This window comes from Lutra lutra, chromosome 13 (assembly GCF_902655055.1).
Source record: "Lutra lutra chromosome 13, mLutLut1.2, whole genome shotgun sequence".
Taxonomy (NCBI): domain Eukaryota; kingdom Metazoa; phylum Chordata; class Mammalia; order Carnivora; family Mustelidae; genus Lutra; species Lutra lutra.
In genome coordinates this window covers 45,551,878-45,569,840 of record NC_062290.1, presented here as the reverse complement: position 1 = coordinate 45,569,840, position 17,963 = coordinate 45,551,878, and the positions used below count along the sequence as shown (strand labels likewise).

The 17,963-nt window shown below is 36.5% G+C and overlaps 1 protein-coding gene across 2 annotated transcripts in view; it reads right to left on the bottom strand.

Moving 5' to 3' along the window:
* Positions 1-17,963, bottom strand: part of DENND4C (DENN domain containing 4C) — a 147,102-nt gene that overhangs the window by 70,739 nt on the left and 58,400 nt on the right. For both annotated transcript variants that reach the window (XM_047701308.1, XM_047701307.1), the window contains exons 6-10: positions 8,752-8,990; positions 6,457-6,523; positions 5,293-5,351; positions 4,278-4,422; positions 833-1,008 (exon numbers count right to left, since the gene is read on the bottom strand). In XM_047701308.1, the coding sequence (XP_047557264.1) occupies positions 833-1,008; positions 4,278-4,422; positions 5,293-5,351; positions 6,457-6,523; positions 8,752-8,990 (686 nt within the window). The remainder of the gene's footprint in view (positions 1-832; positions 1,009-4,277; positions 4,423-5,292; positions 5,352-6,456; positions 6,524-8,751; positions 8,991-17,963) is intronic.

Below are 17,963 nucleotides of genomic sequence, written 5' to 3'. Positions count from 1 at the left end.
TGGAGTTCGGCACCAACACAGGAATTTTCAACACGTACTACCTTTTTCCACTTTTTTTTCTGGGGGGTGGGCAGGAAGAGATTGGCTCTCGAGCATTGACCCAGAGCTGCTTTTATTAATGTCATACTCTTTTCTCTGAATCCTCAGTTACACCACTGCTATACATTTTATCACCTCCAGTAAACACAAAGTATGACTGATTTTTAATATAAATTTCTCTGCAATAAGGGGCACCTGGGTAGCTCAGTCAACTCAGCATCTGCCTTCGGCTCAGGTCATGATCCCAGGGTTCTGGGATCAAGCCCCACATCCAGCTCCCTGCCTTCTGCTCCTCCCCATCCTTCTCCCCACTCATGCTCTCTCTCTAATAAATAAATGAAATCTTTTTAAAAATTACTCTGCAATAAAACAGATCTTGACAAGTAAGGAAATGGTGTAATATCACCCTATATTCTAACTAAATTTAAACAGGTGAACTCATTTTTTCATAGCTTATAGATGGATTTTGAATTAAACTTAGAAAGCGTATCTTCTCTTGAGCTCTGAAAGCAGTGTTTAACCTTCTTTTTCAAATCCATATTCTCTTTTGACAAATATAAATATTTTCTGCCAACTGCCAACATTATTATCAAAATATAAACTAATATTTAACATGTTCTTTTCCAAACTTTCCAGGATTCTGATAGCTGCCCTCACTGAGAATTACTATATTAAAGATGAAAACTTACTAAAAACGTCAAAAATAGCATTATTTCTAGATGCTTTCAATGAACTGTAAACCACAGATGGGAGAAAATATAAATGGGAAATAATATAAAAAGAATCAACTTACATATACAACATGTTTGTATCCAAGTCAATGCAAACAACATCTTGTGGTGGGTCATGAAGATCAAAATACCTTGAGTCAACTCCAACTATAAATGGTAAAGGTGCACTAAGGACTGCCGCCAGAGAAAGAGGACAAAGGGGAATATATGGGCACTGCCACTGAAATGGAAAGATCATCTGGGAAAAAAGTTTTAAAAAATTAACCAAATTTGAAATTTGCAATATAAAGTATGTAATTAACTAATATTACTCAAAGGGACCATTAAAAAAGCAGTGAAGTGTAGCTGCTTTTGCCTTCCACTTCATTCCAAAAGCTACAGGACTATAAAATATACTAAGCAATACTATGAAATCTTCAAGCATGACAATAATCACAAGCACAATAAAAACACTAACAGTTCTTTGCATGTTAATTCTTCTAATGCCTATAAAACCCACAGCTACATTTTTTGGAAAAAGTCACAGCAGAGAGAGAACACTACCCCCCAAAATTATAAAACAAACTCATGATCTTTAACTCTTATGCATTTCATCCCTCTATTAATTCTCAAAATAACCTTTGACTAAAATCCAACTAAGAATTCCAAGGGCTGGGGGCACCTGGGTGGCTCAGTGGGTTGGGCCGCTGCCTTCGGCTCAGGTCATGATCCCAGGTCCTGGGTTCGAGCCCCATATCGGGCTTTCTGCTCAGCGGGGAGCCTGCTTCCTCCTCTCTCTCTGCCTGCCTCTCTGCCTACTTGTGATTTCTCTTTGTCAAATAAATAAATAAAATCTTTAAAAAAAAAAAAAAAGAATTACAAGGGCTGAAAAAAATTAAAATGATTCTCTTAAAAATATTAATAGTCAACTGAAAATTTCAGTAAAAAATTTCCTAACTGTTCAAATAAACACAAAATGATCCAACTTCAATGAAGCGTGGCATCTTAAAAAATACTAGTCAATACAAAACATACCTCAAGAATCTTTAAAAAGCTCTACCTTGTGTCATGCGCTTTTAAAACAAAAAAGTTCTGATAAATTAAAAAACAGACTATAATTTTAATTATCAGCTAATATGAAAATTCTAATCACCGATAAAATTTTTCCTCTACTATAAAAAATACTTGTTATACTTTATTCATCATCACTCACCCCAAAGAAATGCCTATAGCATTTATTACATCTGCCAGTTATTCCAAACATTTCTTTGGGATGGGGTTTTGTCTTCATTTATTTATTTAGCAAATATTTCAGCACTTAGTATGAGCCAAGCACTGTTCTAGATGGGGCTATAACAGTGAACAAAACAAAGACTGCTGCCCTCCTGAAGTTTATAGTTTAGCAAAAGTCAGCAAATTTTTATGTACAAGAAAGAAAATATTTTAGGCCTTCTGAGCCATACTGTCTCTCACAAATATTTAACTTTGTCTCCATTAATGAAAGCACTCGTAGGCAGTATGTAAATAAATGGCAGTATGTAAATAAAATTTTATTTACAAAAACAGATGGCAAGCAGGATTTGACCAGTGGGCCATAGTTTACCACCACCCGGTCTAGCAGAAAGAGGTGGAGAATTAACAGAGTACACAATAATACATACATCCTATCATGAAGCACTAAGTGCTATGGAAAAAGAAAAAGGAAAGCCAAGCAAAGGAGATTAGAGTTCAGAATAGGAAACAGGAGAGCAGGCTGTATTATTAAATAGGCAAAACAGGCAGACTTCATTAAGAAAGTGACAACTGAGCCTAACCCTGAAGGAGGTATCTAGGAGATATCTAGGAGAAGAGAGCTTTTGAGAGAAGGAACAGCTACAGCAAAGGCCTTACGGTGTGGGGCCTGCCTAATATGCTTCAGGAGAAGCTTGTGTGCTGGAGCCGAGCAGAGCAAGGCAATAGAGTAGCAGGAATCATCAGAGGACCAGCAGGCAGACAGAGCCACTCCCACAGGACCTTGCAAGGACTTCAGATACCTACAGTGAAAACTATCTTCCATTCAACAAAAGGCACATTACACCTGCAACTATGTAAAAAATTTTAAAAACAAAACTAACAGGAAAATGTGGCACCCTTGTATTCACCTTTGACTTTCACTGCTCAATCATAAATAGGGTCATTTTTACAAAACTACCCATTGATTTCATCAATGTTTCTTAGGAGCCTCCATTAATTCTGGTATTCTTTGATACTCAAATCATTCTCCTTCTGAAGAATTTATCCTGTGATCATTCCTTCCCATTTTCTCTTCTTTAAATGGTAAACTGCCAATCTTTCTTTATCAAAGGTTTTGCATGCAATTCAGGCAAGTTCTCCAACAATTGCCAAATCCTCATTTATCAATGGTTTTGCGTGCATTTCAGGAATTCTCCAACACTGGTTACATAAATTTCATGCAATCTTGCATTTTACATGGATTTCCCATTACATACTACAATTGTTCCACCTGTTCTTGCACTGTATTGCTGAAATCGAGAGACTGGGCCACAAAGATTCTGACCAACGAACATAGGTAAACAGTAATGTTTTACAGGAAGGAGTGGGAACTTTCTAAAACTCTTCAGTTCATTAACAAATATTTTCACATTCTAATGGCTTTTGCTTTCAAATGCAACTATGGAAGTTTGAAAAATTAATATACAACAAAGATCCCTGCTCCCCGTAAACTATCTCACACATTGGTTACTTCAGTTTTTACTCATAGTAGCATTTCCCTGACCAAATTAAGATCATGGAAACATACCCCAGTTGTTGATTTAACAGGTATTTATTGAGTGCTCACTTACTCCATGCTATTAAGCTGTAATTAGTGCTGAGGACACAATGATAATAAAGAGATAGGTCTTTATTTCCATAAGAGTTATATTCTTAAAATGGGGAAGGGAAGACAGGAGAGTCAGCTATTTTAAATTAAACATATAATGAAAAAGTTGGAGAAATGGAACATCCAAAATTCTATACAATGATCTATAAAGCCCTACATGATCAGACACCTAATTCCGATGGGAAGTCATCAAAAAACAGAGGAAGACTTGATTTAATTTTATCTACATTTTACATAAGAGCTAAGCATTTGTACATTATCTATTTCACAATCATTTAGAATGTTACAGGCTCACAATCTGATTAAAAGTTAAAACAGGGAGTACTATGCAATTCATATGCATAATTTTAGGGCAAATGAAACTGGCCAGAGCCTCTTATTTAATAGAGAAAGCTTTATTCATGAGTTTTGTTATAAAATCGTATAGATTCTCTGAAGTACTCTAACATATGAAAAATCAGAAACTGAAATTTTCTCTCAAATAGAAATCATTTTTTTTCTTCTTTATACTTACTATTTCCCTTTGCCAGTCTATTATATTTATGTTAAACATTACCTGGCAATTTCAAAGTTGCTTTCATTGAAGGGAATTTCCCTTTAAATATTCTGTCAGTTACCCAGTACTATAAGGAAAATTCTATACTTACAGCTACGACAGCTTCTGCTACTCCAGTCAACACAGCTGGCCTGAGAGAATGCAGCAGAATCTTACTCTCAAGTAAAACAAAGAGCAGCAGAGTCGCACAATTTTCAGGACCCAGATTCATTAACAAGGTGCTAAAGTTGGCTCCACTAAGAGAAAAGAGAAAAAGATGATTGTAAACTACTTCGCTAAAACATGTTAAGATTTGCTTATTAAATTATTTCCTAAATATTACGATTGAGAATCTAGTGCCAATTTCAAGTCCTGATTTAGTTATCACTGAGAAGTAGTAAAGGTAATGAAATAATATAACAGAATGATTCAAACTCATCCTTTTGTAACAGAGAGGAGTTCATGAGGGAAGATTTTCCCAAAGAAGCATTTGAGTTGAGCTCAAAGAATGGAAGTTAGGGAGAAGCCAACATATGCAGGGGCAGTGAAGCAAGAAAAGCTACCATCATTTCTAGGAAATTGAAATACACTTTCTGTTACTAAAGCATAGTAAGGGGCAAGAGATTATGTCAAAATAGAAACAACACAATTTATTTGCATTTTCAAAAGGACACCTGAATGCAGTGTGGACAAAGAAATGAAAGAAGAGGAGTACCAATTAAAATGTTAGTAACAAAGCTGTCCAGGCAAGAGATCATGCCTAGTGATGCAAATGAACAGATTTGAGATATTTGTTTTAGTGATATCTAGTGATGCAGATGAACAGATTTGAGATATTTGGGGAGGTTAAAATCAGTTTACCCTGAATATTTAGCTATGAACTGGATAGGAGGAGGGGAGAGGAAACAAAAAGGGAGGTATTCCCTACACCCAATCTTGCAACGCTCTTAAGTACTTCATTTTTAAAGGGTGGATGGCCACCATCCATCTAGCTATCACAGACAGACATATTAAGGCTACGCTTATGTAAAAAACAATACTTAACTTTATTATTACAGCCCTTAAAATATTTTAAAGCATTTTTCTCCCAAGTGAATGGATATATCATTTTAGATACTACTGATTACCTTAGTGGTAAAGGTGTAGAAACTGGCTGTGATAATATTAACGCATCATGGACTGAAAGCTTCAAAAAAAAAAAAAAAAGATGAATTAATCAAGCCAATCTTGAAACCTAAGTATTTATATCAAGGGTAATACTGAAAGTAGTTTAATATGCAGACTGACATAGTTTTAGAAATATACTAAGATATATAATGATAGCTGTATTTACTCAAAGGTATTATATTAGTTCTTTTAAATTAAATGGTTAATTCAACTGAATTTTGATTTAGTTAACTGTTTGAAACAGTTTTAAAATTATTTTAAATTTAATTTAAAAATTAATTTAAAATTATGAAATAACTGCTTTTTAACAGCTTCAAGTTTATTTACTCTATAGACTGGTAGGCATTTGGCAATGGATTACTATACATTAAAACCTGCTGAAGTACATGACTAAACTGAAGTACATTCAAGATTAACAACATTTGCCTTAATGCCACCATATCACATATAATGTTGATAACATCTTAGAAAACAATTTTTAAACAGCTTGCCTCTATAGGTCAATACTACTCAAAGCACCAGTCTGCAAACTGTTACTGGTCCAGGAAAAGACTGCAGATAACTGGAGAGCAAGCCATTCAGGAACTCTAATGGCAACATGACACTGCTCCCACCCCCCAAGTACGTGATGAGAAGGCCCCTCTCTTTGGACAGGGTACAGACATGTTCATGTCTACACTGCTCACATGCTAAGGTGCACATTTCACAAGCTGTAAACTTATATACGTCTGCTACTGATTGGAAATAAAAAGAAACCGGTCCTTTAACACATAAATGTTTGAAGACCACTATTATAGATTATTTCACTTTTTCCCTCCAACCGCAAATCATTTCATATTTATTAGTTGCTCTGACTCAAAAACATGCCCATAACACAATTCTGGGTTTTACATTACTAAAATCAGCTACATAAAAGCCACGCACAGACCAGATGATAATGTCATAAATCAAAGACTATATTTCTTCCAATTCTGGACACCCAAATAAAAGGTAAAATATAAGAAATTCAAAGACTTTACGAACACATATTGCTCCACCTCAAACTCAAAGGGCCACAGAATCCACTATGCAATGACTAGAGTGAAGATATGCAGCTTCCCTCAAATACATTTGGTTTGGATTACCTGTACGAGGATTCTTGGTCTTTGTGGTGAGGGAAAAGGGATGTTTTGCATGAAGTGTGAAATGTGCCTAGAAAAAAAATTAAAATACAGAGAATTACTTTTCTAAAATGCTTCATAGATTTTAACAAATATTATCTATCTATCTATCTATCTATCTATCTATCCATCTATATATATATATATAAAATTCCAGATCTGGCAAAACCACTTACCTAAAATTTATGTTAAATTTATCTAGCATAGATAAATGTATTCATCCCACTAAACTTCTGAAATGCACAATGTATTTCCTGATTAAAAGTCCGTATTAAGGGCGCCTGGGTGGCTCAGTGGGTTAAGCCGCTGCCTTCGGCTCAGGTCATGATTTCAGAGTCCTGGGATCGAGTCCCGCATCGGGCTCTCTGCTCAGCCAAGAGCCTGCTTCCCTCTCTCTCTCTCTCTCTCTCTCTGTCTGCCTCTCTGCCTACTTGTGATCTCTGTCAAATAAATAAATAAAATATTTAAAAAAAAAAAAAAAGTCCGTATTAATATACTCTAATACTGCCAGGAAAATAAAAATAAGACAAATATAGTTTTCATGAAAGAAGCTAATTTTTATTGTCTGGTCACAAGTGCTGGTATGGGGAGCAACTAACTGCAATACAATAAATTAAAACTAATACTGAATTTAATTCCAATAATTAGGGGTGCCTGAGTGGTCCAGTTGTTAAGCATCTGCCTTCGGCTCAGGGTCCTGGAATCGACCCTGCATCAGGCTCCCTGCTCAGCGGGAAGCCTGCTTCTCCCTCTTCCTCTCCCTGGTTTGTGTTCCCACTCTCACTGCTTCTCTCTGTGTTAAATAAATAACTATAATCCAAATAATTAATGTTAATTAAATATTAATTCAGTCAATAGTTATTTTCTCATAACTTTGAGCAGACCACTTACCCTATTTCTCTACCTACAAAGAATGTTTCTTAAGTTTCTCCAAAGTTTTGAGCTCTAAAGAGCCACTAACATGCAAAATATTATTTCATCTGAGAAAAAAATATTGATCACAGATACTGATTTTATTTCCTCAAACTATTCATAGAACCTTAATTTTTCAAAAGATTGCTAATTTGTCCCTAATATTGTTTTACTTCAAACAATTTTAAGCTAATTTGAAAGCTCAAAGTTAAATCTAGAACTAGAACTATTAGTATGGCATCCCAAAAGCACAACATGAAAGTCAAATAATTGCCCCTCCCTTTCCACTAACTAGTATGCTTTGCTGACATTCTTTCTCCTATAATGTGAAATTTCTGAAACTGTATGAAAAATTTGTTTATGCATACTATATTTCCATAAAGCTCTTGACACCTCGTTTGTCTGGAGGATAAATAAATCATTAATTATAACAAACAAAAATCAGTGTGCCACTAGAAGTCAGAAAACATGTTTTTTTTTTTTAAGTAAGCTCTGCACCCAACATGGGGGCTTGAACCCATGACCCCAAGATCAGAAGTCAGATGCTCCACCAACTGAGCCAGAGGATCATGGGGGAATAGAGGGAAAAATAAAACAAGAGGAAATCAGAGAGGGAAACAAATCAAAAAAGACTCTTAATCACAATTGAGGGTTGCTGGAGGGGAGGGGGTTAGGGGATGGAATGACTAGGGACATTAAGGAGGGCTCATGATGCAGTGAGCACTGGGTATTATAAGACTAATGAATTACTCAACTCTACCTCGGAAACTAACAATACACTTTATGTTAATTAACTAAACTTAAATTTTAAAACAGAAAGAAAAACCAAAAAAAAATTAAAGGAAGCAGCTCCACATATATTTTTCTTGCTTACAGATGATTTCCATGACAAAGGGAATTACAAACAGAATGGAAAATTGGGATCTCTCAATGCTAAAACTCAAACCTCACTTTTAGCATCAATTAACTCACCCTTATTAATTTCTACATCAGTTTAGAGATGCTTTATGGTTAGAACCAGGAATGTCTACTTGCATGGTTCAGGTGTTTATGTGTGTAATAGCTATGTTTCTCTTGGTTATCAAGAGAATGAATAGGAAGGACACACGCTGTATAACGAGTTCCTTCTTCAGCTGAATTTCTGAAAGATTATTATTTGATCATCCTATCCACCATTCCTCAATTTTAAAACCCATGATTCAGGTGAGGAAGGTAACAAGTAAAACAGTAAGGTGCCTGTGATTCTTCTCCCCTTTAAACTTTTCTGCTTAAAGTTGGGTAAACAACGAAATGTATACATATACAACCCATTTTCCCACCAGACATCTTTCTAATCATTATACCTACTTTTCAATGGGAAGAGGGTGTGGTCCAGACACAGAAAGTTTGTAGATAAACATGAGAAATTTTCTAAAAGCTTCAAAAAAAGGCCAGTGTGAGAGTAAACAAATGCATTTGTTTGAATTGATGGATTTGGAGACCACTTTTCTCTCCACAGGGGTCAACAAGCCCAGCTGCATAAGCTGTTTCTCCGTCAGAAGTTCCCGAGAATAAGGTTCATAAAACTGGATGGCAGCTCCATAGACCTACAAAGCAACAGAATTCCATTATAAGACTCGAGTTTGTTTTTAAAAATTTCTGTTTATCTCTCATTACAACAGAATCACTAAATTAGAGTAGATATGACAGAGATGATAAAAAATATCTCAAATGCTGCTGGTGGGAACATAAAATGGCACAGCTGCTGTGCAAAACAGTTTGGCAGCTTCTCCAAAATTAAAAAAAAATAATTACCATTTGATCCAGCAATTCCACTACTAAGAATACATCCAAAAGAACTGAAAGCAGGGACTCAGACACTTGTACACCAGTATTCACAGCAGCATTAGTCACAATAGACAAATGGTGAAAACCACCACAAAGTCCGTCAGATGAAGGATAAACAAAATGTGGTATATACATGTGATGAAATGTTATTCATCCTTAAAAGGGACTTAAGTTCTGATAGATACTGCAACATGGATAAACCTTGGGAACATTATACTAAGTGAAATAAGTGAAATAAGCCAGACACAAAAGGACAAGATATGATTCCACTTACGTGAGCTACCTAAAATAGGCAAATTCATATAAAGTAAAAGAGAAACTGCCAGGAACCAGGAGTAGCGGAAGGGGAAGTTCCTGTTTAAGGTAATCAAAAGTTTTGGAGACAAACAGGGATGCCTCTCTTTTATAAATCTTACAACTACTTAGTCTATCTATCTATCTATAAAGACAGATAAATATACACACATATACACACACGTATATATGCACACACTATATATATATATACGCACAAAAACGTATGTGTTTTTATCACATTAAACCTTTATAAATACAACACTCCTAGATACAATTATTTCAACGATCTCGAGGTTTTTTTTTTTTTTAAGATTTTATTTATTAATGACAGAGAGAGATACAGCAAGAGAGGGAACACAAGCAGGGGGAGAGGGAGAGGGAGACACAGACTCCCCGCAGAGCAGGGAGCCCAATATGGGGCTTGATCCCAGGCTGCCAAGACCATGACGCGAGCTGAAGGCAGATGCTTAACGACTGAGCCACCTAGGCACCCCCTTCAAGAGATTTTTAACAGAATGCAAAAGCATCTCAATGAGGCTTTGTTGGTCTCTACCAAAGTAAATTTAGTAATTCTTTAGTGTTTGAAGATCTTAAAATTTTCATTTATAGTTATTGTTTTAAAGATTTTTTTTTTTTTTTTTGGACAGAGAGAGATCACAAGTAGACGGAGAGGAAGGCAGAGAGAGAGAGAGAGGGAAGCAGGCTTCCTGCTGAGCAGAGAGCCCGATGCGGGACTCGATCCCAGGACCCCGAGATCATGACCTGAGCCGAAGGCAGCGGCCCAACCCACTGAGCCACCCAGGCGCCCCTATAGTTATTGTTTTAAATGAGAGAACTATAAATAATTCTTAGCTAAAGACTTACCTTAGTTGTAAGCAACCAGTTAATATAGTATTGGCCTTCATTCAGTGCGTATTTTACTTATGTTCCAGACATTATGCTGGACACTTAACCTTAATTATCACTAATACGGAGGTTTTAAACTTATACCCTGTAGAATGAGGCCACAGATGTGTTTTACTTGATCCGTAAGAGTCAGCATTGGTTATACTTTTCAATAAACTATTTTATCAAAATTTCATAAGAGAGCTTTAATTTTTAAATTTCTACTAAATTCATAGTTTTACTTTTTATATCCTAAAATCATTTCACCATCTTTCTTATTTTAAATTATTATTTGTTATTATTACTGCTTTATGCATTTTTTTCAATTACTATTACAAATAAAGCATATACATGTCTTTTGGAAAATATATACAGTCTTTTCCCTCGGGATATGCTCAAGAATGTAACTGCCCGGCCAAAGAGTTGTTTCTTTTTCTTGCTGGTAATGTGTAAGTTCTTTATATACTCTGGACACAAGACACCTATTGTGTGTGTGTGTATGTGTGTATATACACATATATATTGCATTATTTTCTCCCACCCTGTGGCCTGCTTTTTTTTTTTTTTTTTTTTTTGAAGATTTTTACTTTTATTTGCAGAGAGAGAGAGAAATATGCAGAGGGAGAAGCAGACTCCCCACTGAGCAAGGAACCTGATGCGGGGCTCGATTCCAAGACCCTGGGATCACGACCTGGGCTGAAGGCAGACACTTAACCAAGCCACCCAGGTGTTCCTGTGGTCTGCTTTTTCATCTTCTTAAGGGTATCTCTCTCTCTCTCTCTTTTTTTTTAAGAGTTTATTTATTTGAGAGAGAGAGAGCACGAGAGAGTAGATGCACAAGCCGGGAAGGGGCAAAGGGACAAGTAGATTAGAGGACCCTGAGATCACAACCTGAGCTGAAATCAGATGCTTAACTGAGCTACTACCCAGGAAACCCTGGTATCTTTGAATAAACATTGTTTTTTATTCCAGTGGGGTTCTACTATTCATCTTTTTTCTTTTTTTAAGGTTTTATTTTTACTTATTTGACAGCGCACACGCATACACACAAGGGGCGCGGGTGGGGAAAAACAAGCTCCCTACTGAGCAGGGAGCCCAATGCAGGGCTCCATCCCAGGACCCTGGGATCACGACCCAAGCCAAAGACAGCCACCCAAACCAACTAAGCCACCCAGGTGCCCCTCATCTTTTCTTCTAAGTCTAGTATTTTTTTTTAATCCCAGTATAGTTTACATATAGCATTACGTTAGTTTCAAGTGTACAATACGGTAATTGAGCAGTTCCATGTATCACTCAGTTGCTTATCAAGATAAAAGTGTACTCTTCATTCCCTTTACCTATTTCAACAATCCTCCCACCCACCTCCCCTCTGGTAACCATCAGCTTGTTCTCTATAGATAAGAGTCTAGTTTTTTGGCTTGTCTCTTTTTTCCCCTTTGTTCATTTACTTGTTTTGTTTCTTAAATTCCAAATATGAGTGAAATCATATGGTATTTGTCTTTCTCTTAGTTTCATTTAGCATTATACCGCAATGTTGCAAATGGCAGGATTTCATTCTTTTCTGGCTGAACAATATTCCGTTGTATATACATACCACTTCTTCTTTATCCATCAATAGACACTTGGACTGCTTCAATAATTTAAATACTGTTGCAATAAACATAGGGATGCACATATCTCTTCTATTTTTAATTTTCTGAGAAACCCCCATACTGTCTTCCACACTGACTGTACCAGTTTGCATTCCCACCAACAATGGATAAGGATTCCCTTTTTCCACTTGCTCACCAACACCTGTTGTTTCTTGGGTTGGTTTTAGCCCTTCGGACAGGTATGAAGTGATTATTTTATTGTGGTTTTATTTTGCATTTCCCTGATGATGAGTGATATTGAAAATCTTTTTTTATGTGCCTGTTGGCCATCTGTATGTCTTCTTTGGAGAAATGTCTTTTCATGTCTTCTGCCTATTTTTAAATTGGTTTATTATAGGGGTTTTTGCTGTTGAGTTGTATAGGTTCTTTGTATATTTTGGATACTAACCCTTTATCAGATATTTCACTTGCAAAATATCTTCACCCATTCAGTAGACTGTCTCTTAGCTCTGTTGGCTGTTTCCTTTGCTGCACTGAAGATTTTCACTTTGATGTAATTCCAAAAGCTTATTTTTGCTTTTGTTTCCCTTGCCTCAAGAGACGTATCTAGAAAGATGCTGCCATGGCTTATGTTAGAGAAATTACTGCCTATGATCTCTTCTAGGATTTTTACGGTTTCAGGTCTCAGATTTAGATCCTTAGTCCATTTTCAGTTTATTTTTGTGTATGGTTAATAATCTAGTTTCATTCTTTTGCATGTACTTGTCCTGTTTTCCCTATGTCATTTGTTGAAAAGACTTTTTCCCATTGCATATTCTTGCCTCTTTTGTTGAAAACTAATTGATATAGAATTGTGGGTTTTATTTTTGGACTTTCTATTCTGTTCCATTGTTTTATATGTCTATTTTTGTGTCAGTACCTTACTGTTTTGATTACTACAGCTTTTTAATATAACACGAAATCTGGAATTGTGATGTCTTCACCTTTTTCTTTTTCAAGACTCCTTTGGCTATTCAGGGTCTTTTGTGGTCCCATCCAAAATTGAGGTTGGTTTGTTCTAGCTCTCTGAAACATGCCATTGGTATTCTGATAGGAACTACATTAAATCTGTAGATCATTTTGGGTAGTAAGGCTATTTTAACAGTATTTTGTTCTTCTAATCCATAAGCATCAGCAATCTTTCCAATTCTTTGCATCGTCTTCAATTCCTTTCATCAACGGTTATATATTTCAGAGTATAAATCTTTCACCACCTTGGTCATGCTTATTCCTAAGCATTTTATTATTTTTGGTGCAGGTGCAAACGGGACTGCCTTTTTAAATTTCTCTTTCTGCTGCTTCATTATTAGTGTATAGAAATGCAACAGATTTCTGCACAATGATTTTATATCCTTCAACTTTACTGAATTCTATCATCAGTTCTAACAGTTTTTTTGGTGGACTCTTTAGGGTATTGTATATATAGTATTATGTCATCTGCAAATAATAAAAGTCTTTTATTTCGGGGTGCCTCCATGGCTCAGTGGGTTAAGGCCTCTGCCTTCAGCTCAGGTCATGATCCCAGGGTAATGGGAATCGAGCCCCACATCGGGCTTTCTGCTCCGCAGGGAGCCTGTTTCCTCCTCTCTCTTTCTGCCTGCCTCTCTGCCTACTTGTGATCTGTCAAGTAAATAAATAAAATCTTAAAAAAAAAAAAAAAAAAGATTCTACTTCTTCCTTGCTGATCCCTTTCATTTCTTTTTGTTGTACAACTGCTGTAGCTAGGACTTCCAATACTATGTTAAATAAGTGGTGAGAGTGGACATCCTTGCTTGTTATTGACAGGGGAAAAGCTCTCAGTTTCCCCCCATTGAGGATGATGTTCGCCGTGGGTTTTTCATATATGGCCTTTATTATGCTGAGGTATGTTCCCTCTAAAGCTACTTTGGTTCAGAGTTTCTATCATGAATGGATGGTTGTACTTTGTTCCTACTGAAATAAGCATATGGTCTTTATCCTTGCTCTTACCGATGTGATTTATTGCGTTGACTGACTTGCAAATAATGAACCACCCTTGCATCCCCAGACTAAATCCCACCTGATTGTGATAAATGATTTTTTAATGTATTCTTAGATTCAGTTTGCTAATATTTTGTTGAGGATTTCTGCATCTATATTCATCCGAGATACTGGCCTATAGTTCTCTTTTTTTATATTGTCTATCTAGTTTTGGTACTGGCCTCATAGAATGAATTTGGAAGTTTTACTTCCTCTTTTACTCTTTGGAAAACTTTGAGAAGAATAAGTATTAATTCTTTAACTGTTTGGCAGAATGAATGTGTGAAACCATCTGGTCCTAGACTTTTGTTTGTTGGGAGTTTTGTTTTTTTTTTTTTTAAAGGTTTTATTTATTTATTTGACAGACAGAAATCACAGTAGGCAGAGAGGCAGAGAGAGAGGAAGGAAGCAGGCTCCCCGCTGAGCAGAGAGCCCGATGCGGGGCTCAATCCCAGGACCCTGGAATCATGACCTGAGCCGAAGGCAGAGGCTTTAACCCACTGAGCCACCCAGGCGCCCCTGTTGGGAGTTTTTTGATTACTGATTCAGTATCATTGCTAGTAACTGGTCTGTTCAAATTTTCTCTTTCTTCCTGATTCAGTTTTGGGAGGTTCTATGCTTCCAGGAATTTATCTAGGTTTTTATAGATTGGTAAATCTGTTGGCATATAATTTCATAACATTCCCTTACATACTTAAAATTCTTTGTATTTCTACGGTGTCAGCTGTTATTTCTTTTCTTTTATCTGTAATTGTTTGAGTTGTTTTTTTTTTTTTGATGAATGAATCCAGCTAAAGTTTTATCAATTTTGTTGATCTTTTCAAAGGATCAGCTTCTGGTTTCATTGATGTATATTACTGGTTTTTTTTTTTTTTTTAATTCTTATATCATTTATTTCTGCTCTAATCTTCATTATTTCCTTTCTTTTGCTGGTTTTGAACTTTGTTTCTTTCTTCTTTCTCTAACTCCTTTAGGTATGAGGTTAGGTTGCTTGAGATTTTTCTTGCTTCTTGAGGTAGGTCTGTATTGCTATTAAACTTCCCTCTTTGAACCAGTTCTGCTGCATCCCAAAGATTTTGTACTGTTGCGTTTTCATTTTGATTTGTCTCCATGTATTTCCTGACTTTTTCTTTGATTACTTGGTTGACCCATTCATTGTTTAGCAGCATGTTATTTGACCTCCATGTATTTGTGTTCTTTCCAGGCTTTTTCCCTGTGGTTGATTTCTAGTTTCATTGTGTTGTGGTCAGAAAAGATGCATGGTGTGACTTCAATCTTTTTGACTTTGTTGAGACTTGTTTTGTAGCCTAATATGTAATCTATTCTAGAGAATATTCCATGTGTACTTGAAAAGAATGTGTATTCTACTGTTTTAAGATGAACTGTTCTTTTTTTTTTTTTTTAAGATTTTATTTATTTGTGAGAGAGAGAGATAGAGCAAGCACAGGCAGACAGAATGGCAGGCAGAGGCAGAGGGAGAAGCAGGCTCCCCGCTGAGCAAGGAGCCCGATGTGGGACTCGATCCCAGGACACCGAGATCAAGACCTGAGCCGAAGGCAGCTGTTTAACCAACTGAGCCACCCAGGCGTCCCAAGATGAACTGTTCTTAATATATCTATTAAATCCATCTGGTCCATGTTTCTTTCAAAGCCATTGTTTTCCTGTTTGGATGATCTGTCCATTGTTATTGCATTATTACTGTTATTGTATTATTATCAATGAGTTCCTTTATACTTGTCATTAACTGTTTTACCTGTGTTGTACCTGCGTTGGGTGCATAAATATTTACAATTGTTCTAACTTCTTGTTTGTCCACTTTAAGTGTCCTTCTTTGGGGCACCCGGGTGCCTTAGTTGGGTAAGCATCTGACTCTTGATGTCAGCCCAGGTCACGATCTCAGGGTTTAAGATAGGGATCTGCACTAGGCGTGGAACCTGCTTAAGATTCTCTCTCTCCCTCTCCCTCTTAAAAAACAAACAAACAAACAAACCAACCAATGTGTGTGTGTGTGGTGCCTTCCTTGTCTCATTAGTCTTTCCTTTGAAGTCTGTTTTATCAGGGTACCTGGATGGTTCAGTCATTAAGCATCTACCTTCAGCTCTGGTCATGATCCCAGCATCCTGAAGTTGAGCCCTACGTAAGGCTCCCTGCTCAGCGGGGAGCCAGCTTCTCCCTCTCCTGCTTCCCCTGCTTGTGCTCCCTCTCTCTATCAAACAAATAAATTAAATCTTTAAAAAACGTCTGTTTTATCCAACGTAAGTACTGCTACCCCTGATTCTTTTTGACATTTGCATACGAAATGCTTCTCCACCCCTTCATTTTCAATCTGCAGGTATCTTTAGTTCTGAAATGAGTCTTGCTTTTTTATCCATTCTGTCATACCTTTTCCCTTTGACTGGAGGTCAAATCCACTTACTGGAGGTTTAATCCACTTACATTCAAAGTAATCATTGATAGGTATGTATTTATTGCCATTTTGTTACTTGTTTTGTGGTTGTTTTTATAGGTCTTCCCTGTTCCTTTCTTACCTTGCTCTCTTCTCTTACAGTGGGTTTGCTTTCTTTAGTAATATACTTGGATTCCTTTCTCTTTATGTTTTGCCTATCTACTACTGGATTATGATTTGTGGTTACCATTAGGTTTGTATATAAGACCTTATGCATATAGCAGTCTATATTAAGTTAATGGCTGGTTAAGTTTAAACCCATTCTTTACTCCTCTTCTTCCCATGTTTTAAAAAGATGGTGTCATACTTTACATCCTTTTATTTTATGAGTCCCTTGACTGATTTTCACAGATGTTTCACTTATGTTTACTGTTTTTATGCTTCCTACTTTTTTTTACTTTTATTTATGCCTTTCCTTCCCACTCAAAGAGTCCCATTTAACATTTCTTATAGGACTGGTTTAGTGCTCATGAATTCCTTTAACTTTTGTCTAAGAAACTCTTTATCTCTCTTTCTATTCTGAATGATAACCTCGCTAGATAGAGTATTCTTGTCTGCAGATTATTCCCAATCAGCACTTTGAATACCTCATGCCACTTCCTTCTGGCCTGCAAAGTTTCTGCTAAAAAAATCTGCTGACAGCCTATGCAGTTTCCCTTGTATATAACTGTCTTTTCTCTTGCTGCTTTTAAAATTCTCTTTATCACTACTTTTTGCAATTTTAATTATTAAGTGTCTTAGTGGGGACCTCCTTGGGGTGATTTCGTTGGGACTTCTCAATGACTCTTAAATCTGGATTTCTGTTCCCTTTCCCAGATTTGGTAAGTTTTCAGCTTTTACTTCTTTAAATAAATTTTCTGCTCCCTTTTCTCTTTTCTCCTGAGATCCCTATAATGAGAAACATATTATGCTTTTAGAATCATTGAGTTCCCTAAGCCTATTCTCATTTTGCATAATTTTTTTCTCTCACCTGCTCAGCTTGATTACTTTCTATTAGTCTGTCCTCCAGGTCACTGTTACATTCTTCTGCTTCCTCTTGTCTGCTATTTACTTCATATAACGTATTTTTTTTACAGATTTATTTGACAGAAAGAGACACAGCGAGAGAGGGAACACAAGCAGGGGGAGTGGGTGAGGGAGAAGCAGGCTTCCCACTGAGCAGCAAGCCCAATGTGGGGCTCAATCCCAGGACCCTGGGACAAGGACCTGAGCCAAAGGCAGATGCTTAACAACTGAGCCACCCAGGAGCCCCTCATTATCTAGTGTATTTTTAATTTCAATTATTGTGTTCTTTATCTCCAAGTGGTTCTTTTTTATCTTTTTAACAGTCTCACTGATGTCCCTCCACTCTTTTCTCAAGTTCAGTAAGTATCTTTATGATCACTAGTTTAAATTCTCCATCAGGCATATTACTCATCTCAGTTTCACTTAGATTTCTTGCTTTGGTTTTGTCCTGTCCTTTCATTTGGGGCATA